Raw genomic sequence first — 17,503 nt, 5'->3', positions numbered from 1 at the left:
TGCTACGTTAGTGCTCTACCACTTAGCTACAACCCAGATCTTTTTTACTTTGAGATAGGATCTTGCTAAATCACCCAGGTTAGCCTCAAATTTGTGGTCCAACCTGGGCCTCCAGAATAGCTGGATTATAGAAATGTATCTTTGCACAGGCTAACAATTTTTTTTGCAATCCAACAGAGATGCAATCGGTTAGAGTGCCTTTCAAATTCTGATGTATACACTTATCATCTGGGGAATCTTATGCCAAAATGTATTCTGTTATTCAACAATCTGGTCTGTGGCCTGAGATTTTTATTCACAGGTGATATCTATAATACCGATCCCTGAGCAGTACTTGGGAGTAGCTTGGAAGCTAAAATTTCAACAAGAAAAAGGAAAAATTATGAGAAAAGGAGTATGAAAAACACCCAAATTCTTCTGCTATTATGGATGTCTTAATTAAGGCTTTTTTTTAACAGCTTAATCTTTTTTTTTTAAGTTTAATCTTTATCACTTCCAAATACTTCCTAGTTGCTATGATGCCAATAATTCATAAGACAGAATGATTAAGAATATTTTTATTTGATCTAATTAATTTTGTTATTTTTAGATATACATGAAGAATACATGGAGTATAACTTATTCTAATTAGGATTTCATTCTTGTGGTTGTACATGACATGATGTTTCACTGGTCCTGTATTCATATACCAACACAGGAAAGTTATGTCTCATTCATTCTACTGTCTTTCCTATTCCTGTCCCTCTTCCCTTCCCTTCAATTCCCTTTGTCAAAACCAATGAACTTCTATTCTTCTCTCCACTCCTTATTGTATATTAGTATCAGCATATCAGAAAAAACATTCAGCCTTTGTTTTTTGGGGATTGGTTTATTTCACTTAGCATCATAGTTGCCAATTCCATCCACTTACAAGCAAATACCATAATTTCATTCTTCTTTATGACTGAGTAATATTTTATTATGTATATATGCCACATTTTCTTTATCTATTCTTCTGCTGAAGGATACCTAGGATGGGTTCCATAGCTTAGCCGTTGTGAATGGAGCTGCTACAAACAATGATGTGGCTGTGTCACTACAGTATGCTGATTTTAAGTCCTTTGGGTCTATACTGGGGAGTGGGATAACTGGGTCAAATGGTGGTTCCATTCCAAGTTTTCTGAGGAATCTCTATACTGCTTTCCAGAGTGGTTGCACCAATTTGCAGTCCCCAGCAATGTATGAGTGTACTTTTTTCCCCACATCCTTGCCAAATTTACCATTACTTGTATTCTTGATAATTGCCATTCTGACTGTAGATGGAATCTCAGTGTTGTTTTACTCTGCATTCCTCTAATTGCTAGAGATGTTGAACATTTTTTCGTATATTTGTTGACTGACTGTATTTCTTCTTCTGTGAAGTACCTGTTCAGTTCCTTTGCCCATTTATTGATCGGGATATTTGGGGGTTTTATTGGTGTTAAGTTTTTTGAGCTCTTTATATATCCTACAGATTAATGCTCTATCTGAGATGCAGATGGCAAAGATTTTCTCTCACTCTGTAGGCTCTCTCTTCACATTCCTGATTGTTTTCTTGTTTTCTTTGTAAAGAAGTTTTTTATTTTTACACCATCTCATTTATTGATTCTTGATCTTACTTCTTGGACTTTAGGAGTCCTGCAATTAACAATATTTTTACACCAGAAGTAGAATAAAGGACATGAACCTAGCTTATGTCACTTCAAGAGAAACTATGCTAGCCAGTTACCAATGAGTCTTAAATTAATTTAGATCTAACCTCTGTTAATAATGGCAGTTTCAAGATTGTTACTCAAATGAAAAAAAATCAGTTACACTTAACACCAACTTAGTATTTAGGCCTGAGTCTTCTAGATGACTATATAATAGTTAACTGTCACTTATCTTTATCAATTGAATTGACACACAGTATATAAAGATCTTATATAGCCAAAGTACTATCTAGAACCTTCTCAGAATCACTATAAATCAAGCAAATGATTATAACTTGAATGTTTTAATGTACTCCCCTCCCCTAAAGATGTATCAATGAGCAGTGTAAGATGACACAAAACAGGCTGGGAATATAGCTTAGTGGTAAAGTTCCACTGGGTTCAATCTCCAGTACCAAAAAAAAAAAAAAAAAAAAATTAGGCAAAGGTTGTTTTTCTCATGTATTAAATCAACTTTGGGTTTATTTTTCTTTCTGACAATGGTGTCAAATCCAAGACTTGCACATGCAAAGCAAGTACTCTACCATTGAACTACATCCCCAGCCCAGCTAAATCAACTCTGAATAGGTATCATGACAATCTCTGAAATAGTCTAATTCTATTAATTTAGAATTTAATCTGAATATTGTATTTTTATAATTAACTTGGTCCAAAGTTCTGATTATACTCTTATCCAAGATGTCTGTTTATCAGAAACAAAACTAAACAACTACTGGCAAGTATATGGGAGAAAACTGGAACCTTGGTACACTGCGGGAAGGGATGCAAAATAGTTCAGTATCTATAGAAAGTCATGGTAAGGCTGGGCTTGCCTAGCATGTGCAAAGCCTGGGGTTCAATCCCCAGCACCACCAAAAAAAATAAATAAATAAAAAATAAATAAATAAGTAAATAAACATCAGAAATCCATATGTGCAGAGACATGTTTATGGCAGCTGGCATTGGGCCAAGAGGTGGCACATAATTAGTGTTAACACAGCGTGATCTACCTTTGCCTGATTAGTTAATGTCTCCTCTGCGCCAGTGGTCAACAGATGTTCCTCGTTCTTGATTGGTACCATGGCGCAAGCTCCAACCGTGCTACTTAATCCTAAACTGATTGGCTACCTTAGGGTATATAAGACATTCTCTTCGCCTGGGAGGAGATCGCAGATCGCAGAATGAAGATCACAGAACGTGGGGGTCGCAGGTTGCAGGCCGCATGCAGCACCCCGCACCTCCAAGAAGCGACCCACCTTTAAGCAAGGTCTAGAAGAGATATTCATACACTCATATACAGTCCTAGGCATGGAGAACACAATAGTGAACAAAACATTAGACTGCTCACTCAGAGCAGTCTAATGCGTCTAGTGCAAAAGAGCAGTAAAAATAATATTCACCATCTCAATATGATAGCAACTATGCATTAATTTATCAAATTGTATAGTCCTAAATATATATGACTGACTCCAACAATAACAGTATTACGGAGTAGAGATTATTAAAAGCTTGACCACCTTGGGTCCTATCTTAAGAAGTTTAGCAGAGTTAATATTAGGAACACATAAGACTGTGAAATACTTAAGTAAATTCAATATGATTATTCATGGAAAGGCAGATTTCATGGAAAGGCCTACTTACATCAGACATAAGTGTAGAGGGGGGATTCAACACAGGCATTGAGTCTTAGGATTCTCGTAAGACTAATAAATTTGTACCTCTGAATTTGAAAACTAAATGCCTTTTTTTGCTAATACAGATGATGGCAAACTATTACCTCTAAAGTGAGGAGAAAGGTGGGATTATAATCCCTCTGAGAATACACTCCCTTAATTTTCTGTTGATGAGAAAATCAGTTGTGGTATTACTCTTGTCCAAAGTCACACAACACAGTAAGCTGTACTGCAGAATCAAGAAGGGAATCCAAGTTTTGTGTTACACAATGTTAGTGTTGTTATTCATCATATAAACTGATTCCCAAGTTGCCATTATTTTATCAGTATTGGCATATTCTTCTAAACATCTCAGATTCTTGCTATTACTTGCTGATATTCCTTAAAGACAGAAAGCAAGTTGGGTAACAATATTAATTCGTGTTTAACCATAGCCAAGCAAAGGCCAGAAGAGGTAAGATCCAATTAAATGCAGGTAAAGCACAGAGATGGAGAAGCCTAGAAGTTCAAGCATCATGTCGAGTGCAGTTATCAGTGGTCATATTTTCTATTATGAACTTTTTTCTTAAAAGTTAAAGAGAGATTTTGCTAAAGTGGTATCTCATGAACAATTTAAACAGACTGAACGGGCTGGGGTTGTGGCTTGGTGGTAGAGCACTTGCCTAGCATGTGTGAAGCACTGGATTTGATTCTCAGCACCACACATAAATAAATGAATAAAATAAAGGCCCATCAACATCTAAAAAAATTTTTTTGAAAAAAACAAAAAACAAAAAAAAACCTGAAATTGTTGACTGAATACATCCAAATACTTGACCATAAAAGAAAATAACCAATCTGGAATTGCTTTTTATCATGCCAACCTGGAGAGATAGCCATAGTAAGTCATTTAATAAAATTACAAGAAGAGCTGGGTGCAGTGCCACATACCTGTATTCCAGTGACTCAGTAGGGTGAGGTAGAAGAATTGCAAGTTCAAGGTCAGCCTCAGCAGTTTAGTGAGGCCCTAACCAACTTAAAAGATCCTATTTCAAAATAAAATAAAAAGAGCTGGGGATACAGCCTAACAGTAAAGTACCCCAGGGTTCAATCCTTGGTACAAAACAACAACAACAACAACAAAAAAAAAAAAAAAAAAGAGAGAGAAGTGCTTTCTTCATGGGCTCTCATGGGAAATATGGGTTATTCTATATAAATATGAATGCAAGGAAAAGAAAATTTCTGTCATAGTAACTACTAATAACTACTAAAAACTCTTCTGCCTTCTGCCACCTTACCACTTCAACATGGTAGAAATACAACTGTTTCGGTAAGAAATAAGAAATTTAGGACAAAGAGAACACATGAAAGGGGAGCAAATGAACGATGGGAAATCTAGAACAACTATGTCAAAATGCCATTCTGCAAGATCTCTAGGTCTGCTAATTACTAATACTACCACTAAATTACTATTCCTCTTACTACTGTGTATTATTGTAGCCTTCCAAAATGCTAACACTTTCATACATTTAATTCTTCAAAAGCTACTTCAAAACATTTATCTTTGCTGTCAACTGCCAAACACACCCAACCTCTCAGTGGGCTAGAAGAATGTAGACTTAGTCTTACCAACTGATCTTCCTACCCATCTCAGATGACCATTATGGCTAACATGTTCAGAAAATCTCCACACTTAAATTACCAATCTGCTAAGTATGTATTCAATGAAAAAAGGCAGCTTTTTATCCTCCTGTTTAAATTTTTTTCTTTGTGCCTTTGCTTCATCAATCACAGTCTAAATGATACTGCTTCTGTTCTTGTAAGACAAAACACTCTGGGGAAGTCTCCAAACTTCTAGAATGAATTCTGATTTTTTAAGGTATTACTTGATGAAAAAAGGTCAGGGTTTTTATTAACAAGAGAGACAAGCAATTAAATCCTACCTTATTCTCTCCAATAGGTTTTCCCAAGTTTCCAACAGGTACACAGAATAAGCTTTTATTTTTTTTAAACTCCAAGAAATCTTGAGGGCCTCACTGTTTAAGGTTTGTTTGCTCCAATAATAATTTCATCAATTCCCCCAAGACTGATGATTGGGTAAGAAAGTCAATCCACCTTCCACAAACCATCTCAGCAATACATTCCAGAGAATAGCCAGTAGGCAATGTTATCAATTGAGTGACCAACTTCTTCTGTTTCAACGCCATCTCCCATTAGTCTGGAATTAGCTGTCTAATACACGAAATTAAATGCATAGTTTAAAAAACTATTTCTTTCCTACTTCTCACTGTTCTTTAGATTCTAGAGAATTATACCAAATACACCAGGAAAGAAATTCTATTCTCTAGTACTGGGGATGGAATCCAGGGTCTCACACATGCTAACCAAGTACTCTACCATAGAGCTATACCTACAGGCCAGAAATTCAATTCTCTAAGTCGAAAAATTAAAGCCTTTAGGAACTAGTATTCTACAAAACATTCAATATTTCCCCCTCTCCACTCACTCTATATCCCTTGCTTCAAAGTACAGAAATGAATAGATCAGGGGATGGAGTTCTGGTTCAGAGGTAGAGCACTTGCCTAGCATGTGTGAGGCACTGGGTTTGACTCTCAGCACCGCATATAAATAAATGAATGAAGTAAAGATCCAACAACATCTAAAAATTAAAAAAAAAGAAAAAAGAAACGAATAGGTCAATCCTAATCTTATGTTTTACTCCAACAAAATAACAACTTTTCTCAGAAAACTACAAACAGCATTGAAAAAAATCTGTCGCTCTTGTGCAAAAGAGAATTAAATCTGTGAGCTTTTTCTTTCTTAAACTGATTTATGGATCAATAATCTATCTCAGTTTTAAATATTTTTTGTCTCCAATTATGATAGCTTTGAGTGCTACAACTGTGAAGGTAAGAGACACTTGTTTAAACCCATTCTGCCCTGGTGAAATGTTCACTAAATGAATGTTATTATAAAATATAGCCCAACCGAGTGGAGTGGCACACACCTATAATCCCAGTTACTCAAAAAGCTGAAGCAGGAGAATCACAAGTTCAAGGACAGCATGGGCAATTCAGGCAGACTTGGTTCATAATAAAACTTTTAAAAAGATGGGGACTGCAGTATAGCTCAGTGCTAGCCTAACATGCAAGAGGTTTGATCCCCAGTACTGTCAAATAAATAAGTAAATACAATGCACTTACAGTGCACACACACAAAGTATTGCAGTTGACAATTTATCAGAAACAAACATCCAAGTGCTACTAATCAGATCAAGAACTACAACTCAGCTAGCACCCTGAAATCTTTTGTGCCCCTTTCCAATCATCTCCTCCTATCTGCCAAAGGCAACTATTCTCCAGACTTTCACTTCCTTTCTTTATATTTGACACCACTTAAGCTCATGTCTTCAGTTTTACCTTTATCTATATAAAGCAAATAACTGTATTTATTTCATTTTTGGTGTGTGGCTTGTTTTCTCAAGATTGTATTTGTTGATTCTTGCAGATTAATGTGATTTTTTCACTTTCATTGATGAATAATATTTCATTATATGATTATGCCATTATTTATATATCTATTCTCCTAGTGATAGAAAATTGGGTTGCTTCCAGTTTGGAGACTGCTGTTTTGAATATTTTTATAAAAGTTCTCTGTTATACCTGGAAATAAACTTCTGCTGAATATACAAAAGAACAGAATTAAGTCATATCATGTGCATATCTTCAACTTTACTGTACAACATCAAACAGTTTTTTCAAAGAAGTTACACCAGTGTAGACGCTCACTAGCAGTGTTTCAGAGTTTGTTGCTCCACATAATCTTGGTACTGTTAATCTTTTTACTTTAGTCATTACTCTCTGAGAGTAGTAGTATGTCATTATAGTTTTGATTTCAGTCATTTCTAAAGAGAATGAACATCTTTATATATGTTATTAGCCATCTGGATATTCCTGACATACCGACTTTTGCCCAGTTTTTAAAGGGGGAACTGTCTTTTTCTTATTGATTTGTAGTTGTTCTATAACATGATATGTTCTATAACATGATAAAAGCTTTTCTCCCATTCTGTAACTTGCTTTTTCACTCTTAATTGGGCTTTTTCATGAACAGTTCTTAATTTCAATGTAATAATGTACTGACATTAATTATTTTTAGAAATTTTATTATTTTTTGTGGTACTGGAATTCAAAGGCCCCTTCCCCCTAAGCCACACACCCAACTACCTGAATCCTTTATTTTGAAAAGTCAGGGTCTTGCTAAATTGCCCAGGCTGGTCCTGAACTTGCGATCCTCCTGTCTCAGCCAGCTGAGTTGCTGGAATTACAGTCATAAACCATCATGCCCAGGTCTGATATTAATTCTTTACCTCTTCTCCTTTATGGTTAGTAGTTTTTATGTCTTATTTCAAAAATTTTCCCCAGTGGGGCACAGAGACACACACCCGTATTCCCAGCCTTGTCATCCCAACAACTCAGGAGGCTGAGGTAAGAAAAATCACAAGTCTGAACCTTGCATTTTAGCAAAACCCTGTCTCAAAATAAAACCTGAAAAAGGGCTGGTAATGCAGCTTAATGGTAAAGTGGCCCTTCATTTAATCCTCAGTACTGCAATCAATCAATCACTAAATAAATAAATCTTGCCTTGAGATAATGTCAGAAACTTCCTTCAATTTAAACCACTGGAAGGAAGCACAGAAAAAAGTTTAGTTTTGTGTATATTACTGGACACAAGTTAGGGGCGTATCATATTCTTTTTCTGAGGGGTGCAGCGGGGTGAGTGTGTACCAGGGATTGAACTCAGGGGCACTTGGCCCCTGAGACATATCTCCAGCCCTATTTTGTATTTTATTTAGAGAAGATCTCACTGAGCTGCTTAGCATCTCACTTTTGCTGAGGCTGGCTTTGAACTGGCAATCCTCCTGCCTCAGTCTCCGAGCCGCTGGGATGACAGGTATATGCCAGCACGCCTGGCATATTTTTCTTTTTATCTTAAAATTTTCAGTAATACATTTTTTAAAAAATAAATGTTAACACTGGGCATGGTGGTTCATGCCTAAAATTCCAGCAACTGGGGAGGATATGGGGAGGATGGTAAGTTAAGGTTGGCCTCAGCAACCTTAGTGAGACCCTGTCTCAAAATTTTAAAAGGGAGTAGGGGACTGGTAGAGTGCCCCTGGTTCAATCCCCAGTACTACAAAAAAATAAAAACGAATGTTACTGAGGAAAAAAATGAAAATAAATAAATAAATAAAGGTCTCCCAACTCTGAGGTCTTACAGACATTCTAAATTATATTTACAGGTCTTATTATTTTGTCTTTCATATTCATTCATTCATTCATTCATTCAGCCTTCCTTTCCTATTTAGATCTATAATCTAAATTTTGGAATTGATTCCTAAGGTTTGAAAAAAAAAAAAAAAAAAAAAAGACGTTTCTTACTTTAAGTACTGGGAATCAGTAAGCTACATCCCAAGTCCTTTTTATTTTTTATTTTGAGACAGAGTCCCAAAAATTGCTGAGGCTGTCCTCAAACTCATGATCCTCCTGACTCAGCCTCTTGAGTTGCTGAGATTAAGGTGTGTACCACTGCACCCAGCTACAAGTAATTTTTTTTTCCATATAGATTTCTAAACATCCTAGAATTAATTATTAAATGATGATTTATTTATTAAATCATCTTTTGCTTATTGTTCTACAGTGCTGTCTTTTAGGTAAATAAAATCTCCATATATGAATAGAGCTGTTCATGGAATCTGTTCCATTTACTGTATTTCCATCTTTTGCTAATACTACATTATATTAATTACTGTAGCTTTACAATAACAATTGATATTGGATAAGCTGATAAAGCAAATTTTTAGACCTTTGACAATGTCCTTTGGCTTTTTTTTTTTTTTAATTTGAAACAGGGTCTCACTCAGTTCTTCAAGTGGCCCCCTAAGTTGCTGAGGCTGCCCTTGAACTTGGCAACCCTTGTTCCTTAGCCTCCCCAGTCCCTGGAATTACAGGTATGCACCACTGTTCCCAGCTAATTTTTTTTATCTTGACAGAGAGTCTTCCTAAATTTCCCAGACTGACCTAGAACGTGTGATCCTCCTGCCTCAGCCTCTTGAGTAGTTGGGAATTATAGGCATGGACCAAGATAACCCAACAAGGTCCCTCCTGTTTCAGTACTCATTCTTTCTTTTTCTGTATTCCCAAAGTATAGTCCTTAATAAATAAACATTTCTAATTATATTTCTAATTATCTTTTGGATAATGAGCTAAAGTGTTCTGCAGTTAGCTAACTGATATAAATTTTAATCCTTTGAAAACTGTAGAGATTGGTTTTATGGCTCAGAATGTGGTTAATTTTTTAAAATATTCCAGATGCACTTGAAAAGTAATTTAAGATATATAGTGATTTTATCTCTATCAGTTTGTTAAGTAAAAATGTCCTAAATATGTCAATTAGGCCAGGTCACATTTGCTAATGATAACAAACCTTGTATATATCCCTACTGCTGCTTATTTTATCAGTTATTGAGACCTATGTTAAAATCTCCTGTTTGTTGACTTGTGTATTTTAGTTTTGTCAACTTTTGCTCTAAAGAGGTGTTAGAACTTGTATTTTCTTTTTGGTACTGGGAATTGAATCCAGGGGTACTTTTACCATTAAGTTACATCCCCAGTCCTTTTTATTTTTTATTTTGAGATAAGGTCCTGCTAAATTGCTAGGATCTCACTTAATTGTTGAGGCAGACCTTGAACCTGCCATCCTCTTGCCTCAGCCTCCCAAGTCATTGGGATTAAGGAATGTGCCACCACACCTTAGAATTTTTAATCTTCCTGTTAAACCTTTTTTCATGAGAAGTAACCCTCTCTTATCCCTGAAGTCTATTTTGGCTTACATTAATATAATATAGATTTATATTATTAACCACTCACTTGTAAAAAAAAAAAAAAAATTAATGTGGTGAAAAACATAATGGTTGGAATTTAGCACTGTGGTAGAGCACATGCCTAGCATTCTACCAAATCCCTGGTTTCTATTCCCAGTACTGCAAAAAACAAGCAAGCAAAGAAATAAGCAAACGCAAAAAACCACAAAGCATAAAATTTACCATCTTAATCATTCTTAGCATACAGTTAAGGAATATTATATTCACATTGTTGTACACAAATCTTCATCTTGCAAAACAAAAACTATATTTGTTAAATAATTCCCATTCCCTCCCCAAGCCCCACGGATCTACTTTCCATTCTATGTACTGACCACTCTAAGATACCTCAAATACATGGAATCACAGAGTATTTGTCTTTTTGTAACTGATTTTGTGGTTTTCATTGCTATTAATGTCTTCCTGCACCACCACCACAGGTCATCTTTCTTTGGCATATGGAATATCTCCTGTATATTCTTCAGTGGGGTTCAGAATATTTTTACCTAATTAATTAGTAAGGTACATGAACAAGTAGGACAATTTAGGATTTAAAGACATACTTACTATTGCCACTATTTAAGTGCTATTCAGACTATCTATAGTGAAGAACTAGCTATTATTTTGCTGTTTTAAGTGCTAATCCTCTGAGGACTAATGCTTTAATAAAATATAATAAAATTGGGTTTAAGGATTAGGGTAAAGAAAGAATTTAGAGAATCCTCACCTTAAAAAACACAAGTGTAAGAGCTGGGGATTTAGCTCAGTTGGTAGAGTGCTTTCTTCACATGCATAAGGCCCTGGGTTCAATCACCAGCACCACACACACACACACACACACACACACACACACACACACACCCCACAAGTATAAAACTGAATAAAAGCAACCTTTCAGAGTCCTAAAAATCCACCAAAGGCAGACAACAAATTATTGAGAAACTGCTAGAGCTTTAGGTAAGAAAAGTAAAGTCTGTGTCCCTTTTGCCTATGGTGAGGCAACTCCTTGTTCCTTCTCTCCGGTTCCCTTAAGAACTATAGATTTAACAGAACTAAGATAGCTATGAAATCAGAAGCTTTACTGCCAAGGAGGGCTAGCTCAATTTGAAAAGGACTTAAAAGTCCATAGCTCTGTCAGCTAAAGTGGAGCTCTCAATTGGAAGTGAACAGAAAAACCTCAAGTTTTGCTAGACTGAAGCTGGGGTCTTGACTGGGTACATGGTAAACTAGTAGGAAATTTAATGAGAAAATTCTGGAAATGAGACAGGAAAAGCTATACAAACTCTGTACACACTGCTAGCTAAATGAAAAATAGACACGTATAGGAGAAACCCAAGAGAAGTTAGAAGAAAGTAAAAGTCAAAGCAGACTTGAGAACTTGTCTCAGTTTAGACTACTATACTCAGCGGCAGGGCACTGTGGTGAACCCTATGATCCCAGCCACTCAGGAGGCTAAGGCAGGAGGAGTACAACTTCAAGGACAGCCTCAGCAACTTAGCAAGGCCCTAGCAACCAAGCAAGACCATTGTTTCAAACTAAACAACTTAAAATGGCTGGGGATGCAGCTTGATGGTAAAGCACCCCGAGTGCAATCCTACCATCCAAAAAAAGTACCACTCAGCCCACACACATCAATCAGCAAAGGATAAAAGTCTCAAGGGCAGAAGATGTCTTGAGCACAACCTGTACCCAAGTAATTTGCTGACCACTAAGCATTGCTGACACAGAGGCAAGCCCTAAAAAGTCACAGTAAAAAATAAAAATTAGGGTTGAGGTTGTGGCTCAGTGGTAGAGTTTTTGCCTCACATGTGTGAGGCACTGGGTTCAATTCTCAGCACCACACATAAATAAATGAATAAATAAAATAAAGATCTATCAACAACTAAAAAAATTTTTTAATTAAAAATTTAAAAATGCAAATATATTTGTGATTGTACAGTATGAAGGAGGAAGATTCCCCACTGTGCAAACAAATGGGCAGCATTAACATAATATATCATCTAAACTGTTCACAGGAACGAAGTCAAGGGAAAGAGGAATTCAGGCTTAGGAAAGTACCTAAACATAAGTCAACAGAAATTGAGAGGGCCCAGTTGGTAGACACAACAAGGGCTTCAAAACAACTAATGTAAATATGTTCAAAGAATTAAAGAAAAGTATTTCAAGGAAATTTTTAAAAACTATTTCAAAGAATTAAAGGAAAATATGGTCACAATGACTCAACAAACATGCAACAGTTCTTCACCACAGTCTGCATAGCACTGAGTTAAACAGTGGCAACAGTGGAAAAGTGTTAAGATTTTAAATAGCCTATTTGTTCATGTACCTTACTAGTTAATTAAGTAAAAATATTTCCAAAGTAACCTGAACACATAAATAATAAAAAGGAACTAAAAAAATCTAACTGAAAACACAAAAACTAGTCAGGTGCAGTAATATATGCCTATAATCCCAGCAACTCAGGAAGATGATCATAAGTTCAAGAATAGCCTCAGCAGTTTAGCAAGACCTGGGATTACAGGTGTGCACCACCAAGCCCAGCCTTCCTTTGAGTTCAGATTTTCTTTATAAAGACTTATTATAGGGCTAGGGATATAGCTCAGTTGGTAGAGTGACTGCCTCGCAAGCACAAGGCCCTGGGTTCAATCCCCAGCACCACCAAAAAAAAAAAAAAAAAAAAGACATTATATAATGAAACTAAGACTTTTAAAACCATAAGCAACTCTAGTATATTCTTTTCTTTTTTATTTTTTCTGGTACCAGGGATTTAACACGGGGGCACTTAACCACTTAGTCACATCCCCAGTCAGTCTGATTTAATTTTATTTGGAGAGAGAGTCTCCTTAAGTTGCTCAAGTACTTGCTAAGTTGCTGAAGTTGGCTTTGAACTTGCAATCCTCCTGCCTCAGCCTCCTAAGCTGCTGGGAAGAGTGCACCACTGTGCCCAGGTTAGTTTATTATTTTCTTATAATGAGGTTTTTGAATTGCCAAGTCAAAATGAATTTCCTTCATAATTAACATGTGAGACCTGGATCTTTGGACTTTTGTTTTGAATTAAAGAACACTGAGTGGACTGGGGTTGCAGCACAGCGGTGGAGTGCTGCCTTGCATGTGGTGAGGCACTGGATTACATCCTCAGCACCACATAAAAATAAATAAATAAAGGAACTGCATCCATCTACAACTAAAAATATTTTTTTAAAAAAATTAAAGAACACTGAGTCAGGTGTATTGGTGTATGCCTATAATCCCAGTGACTCGGCAAGCTGAGGCAGGAGAATGGCAAGCTTGAGGCCGGCCTCGGCAATTTAGAGAGGTTCTAAGCAACTTAGCTAGACCCCAACTCAAAATAAAAAGAGCTGGAGGTGTAGCCTAGAGATAAAGTGCCCCTGGGTTCAATCCTCAGAACAACCACAACAAACAACAACATCAACAAAAAAAACAAAACAAAAAAAAAAAACACAATAGAGAAGATTAACTTTAAATTGAAAGTTCCAAATGAGGCTGAGGCAGGAAGATCACAAGTTTAAGGTCAGTCTCAGCAATTTAGTGAGATCCTGTCTCAAAATGAAAAATAAGGGCTGGGGTTGTGGCTCAGTGGTAGAGCACTTGCCTGGAATGTGTGAGGTGTGAGGCCCTGGGTTTGAGCCTCAGCACCACATATAAGTAAACAAATAAAGGTCCACTGATGACTAAAAAAAAATGAAATAATAATAATATTAGTTATATATTATTTATAATATATAATTATAATTTAATATTAATATTAAAAATGAAAAATAAAAAGGATTGGGGATGTAGCTCAGTGGTAAAGTACTCCTAGGTTCGGTATCAAAAATAATAAATAGACGGATAGATAGAATGAGAGGGAAAAAGTCAGGATGCCTATGGTCATTCTTTTAATGCATATAGTCTAGTTATGTAGTGCTATTTCCAAAATTGTCATTTTAAATTTTTGCAGTTATGCTAGGAAAGTTGAAAAAACTTACAGAGCCTTTGTTGTCCTTCTCATTATAACTACTTTTGATACTTCCTGATTCTCTGTACCTTTTATTTTTAAGAAGTTAAAGTAATAATCCTGGAAAGAAAACTAAAGAAGGAAACAAAAACTGAGGCATTTACTCTTATTCAATTTCCTTTCTCTGAGGATACAGAACATCCTGCAGGAAGTCATCCCCTACCATATCTCCCTAACATATGTTCACACTCCAAATATGCACCATCAGGTTGCATTTAGCTTTCCTGAAAGTTTATTACAATTTGCTAAATTTGTACGAACATAAAAGCAATTGTTACACAAATTAATTCCCAGACTAGTAATACACAAAACTACTATAACCTAATATTCACAAATACTTTGCAAAATCACTTGAAATGCATTATTAAAAGAATACTTTTTAAATACATACATAATAGTGTACAACCAAAGAAATGAAAAGTTGTGCTCCATAAAAATAAATACATACATACATATAAGTGGGGATCACTGCTCTACAACTTCTTTCTTTCTTTCTTTTTTGGTGGTATGGAGAACAAATCCAGGTCCCTGCATATGATAGTATGCAAGTTCTCTGCTACTGAGTTATATCCCCCACCATAAATTTTTTTTTTTTAAGTTGGCAATAGACCTTTATTTTACTTATTTATATGCCGTGCTCAGAACTGAACCCAGTACCTCACACATGCTAGGCAAGCACTCTGCCACTGAGCCACAACTCCAGTCCAGACAACCACAATTCTTTAAACAGTTTATGTTCACATGATATCTTACCCTTCTGGCTTTGTTTCCTAGACATTGCAGTTTCTTTGATCTCAAAAAAAATACAGAAGAAAAGTATCCTTTTGCTTTGTCTGGGGTCTGAGATTATCTCTGATTTTAAATTGCCCAACAGAAGTCTAGAGTTGAAAGCGATAAACAAAATATCTTGGTAGTATGAAATTCCTTTCACTAGCTGTTAACTGCCTTTCCTTCGGTTGTATCAACTTCTTGTCAGGAAGTACCATTGCAGATAGTCATGGCTCTTTTTCCAGGGAGATTCTGAAGGGAAAAATACAAAAGAACACATTTACCATTAGACTAATGTCTGTAAAAGAAATTTTTTTTTTTTTTTTTTTTTTTTTTTGCGGTGCTGGGAATTGAATTCAGGGCCTTGTGCTTACAAGGCAAGCACTCTACCAACTGAGCTATATCCCCAGCCCATGTCTGTAAAATTTCTAAGAAATATTCATAGTGGTTTTTTTTTTCCCCTCCACACAAAACTAGTTTTTTTAAGTGCTCTATAAAGAATGTACCGATTGAAAGTACTATTTTTCACAAGAAAACAATCTTTGAATCAGATCATCTTAGTTTAGAAAGCATGTTCCTGTATTTTCTTTTGTATCTCCTTCAAATATTTCTTCACCATCTCTGCCTCACAAACTAAAATATTAACATTTATCACTCCCTAAGATCTTACCATCTGATCTTCCTATCCAAATCCAGGTACTTTTCTCTTTCTCTAGAATTTAGCCTCTTGAGAGGTGAAAGACCTCTACAGTGAGAACTACAGAACACTAAAGAAAGAAATTAAAGAAAACCCTAGAAGATGGAAAGATCTCCCATGTTCTTGGATAGGCAGAATTAATATTGTTAAAATGGCCATACTACCAAAAGTGCTATACAGAATCAATGCAATTCCAATTAAAATCCCAAGGACGCACCTTACAGAAAGAGACCAAGCAATCATGAAATTCTTCTGGAAGAATAAGAAACCCAGAATAGCTAAAGCAATCCTTAGCAGGAAGAGTGAAGCAGGGGGTAGCGCAATACCAGAACTTCAACTATACTACAAAGCAATAGTAATAAAAACGGCATGGTATTGGCACCAAAATAGACAGGTAGATCAATGGTACAGAATAGAGGACATGGACACAAACCCAAATAAATACAATTTTCTCATACTAGACAAAGGTGCCAAAAATATGCAATGGAGAAAAGATAGCCTCTTCAACAAATGGTGCTGGGAAAACTGGAAATCCATATGCAACAGAATGAAACTAAATCCCTATCTCTCGCCCTGCACAAAAATCAACTCACAATGGATCAAGGACCTTGAAATCAGACCAGAGACCCTGAATCTTATAGAAGAAAAAGTAGGTCCAAATCTTCAACTTGTTGGCTTAGGATCAGACTTCCTGAACAGGACTCCCATAGCACAAGAAATAAAACAAGAATCAATAACTGGGACAGATTCAAACTAAATAGCTTTCTCTTAGCAAAGGAAACTATCAGCAATGGGAAGAGAGAGCCTACAGAGTGGAAGAAAATCTTTGCCACTCATACTTCAGATAGAGCACTAATTTCCACAATATATAAAGAACTCAAAAAACTCTACACCAAGAATACAAATAACCCAATCAACAAATGGGCTAAGGATATGAACAGATGCTTCACAGATCTACAAGCAATCAACCAACATATGAAAAAATATTCAACATCTTTAGTAATAAGAGAAATGCAAATCAAAACTACCCTAAGATTCCATCTCACCCCAATTAGAATGGTGATTATCAAGAATACGAGCAACAATAGGTGTTGGAGAGGATGTGGGGGGAAAGATACACTCATACATTGCTGGTGGAACTGCAAATTAGTGCAGCCACTCTGGAAAGCAGTGTGGAGATTCCTTAGAAAACTTGGAATGGAACCACCATTTGACCCACCTATCTCACTCCTCCGCCTATACCCAAAGGACTTAATATCAGCATACTACAGAGATACAGCCACAACAATGTTCATAGCTGCTCAATTCACAATAGCCAGATTGTGGAACCAACCTAGATGCTCCTCAATTGATGAATGGATAAAGAAACTGTGGTGTGTGTGTGTATATATATATATATATATACACCATGGAATATTACTCAGCCATAAAGAATAATAAAATTATGGCATTTGCAGGCAAATGGATGCAGTAGGAGAATATCAAGCTAACTGAGATAAGCCAATCTCAAAAAACCAAAGGACGAATGATCTCACCGATAAGCGGATAATGACACATATAGGGCGTGGGAAGGGGGCAAGAATGGAGGAAGGAAGGACTCTATAGAGGGATAAGAGGGGTGGGAGGGAGGAAAAAATAACAGAATGAATCAAAAACTATTACCCTAGGTAAATGTACGATTACACAAATGGTATGTCTCTACTTCATGTATAAACAGAGAAACAAGATGTATCCCAT

General features: G+C 36.2%; 1 protein-coding gene across 3 annotated transcripts in view; it reads right to left on the bottom strand.

Annotated features, from left to right (window-relative positions):
* The window catches only part of SPATS2 (spermatogenesis associated serine rich 2), a 119,309-nt gene that overhangs the window by 36,958 nt on the left and 64,848 nt on the right, over positions 1-17,503 (bottom strand). For all 3 annotated transcript variants that reach the window (XM_079139587.1, XM_079139586.1, XM_079139588.1), the window contains exon 2: positions 15,055-15,321. In XM_079139587.1, coding sequence (XP_078995713.1) covers positions 15,055-15,079 — 25 coding nt within the window. In that variant the 5' untranslated portion in view covers positions 15,080-15,321. The remainder of the gene's footprint in view (positions 1-15,054; positions 15,322-17,503) is intronic.

Source organism: Sciurus vulgaris (assembly GCF_902686455.1).
Source record: "Sciurus vulgaris genome assembly, chromosome: 5".
NCBI lineage: Eukaryota > Metazoa > Chordata > Mammalia > Rodentia > Sciuridae > Sciurus > Sciurus vulgaris.
This window is presented reverse-complemented; position numbering and strand designations above follow the sequence as displayed.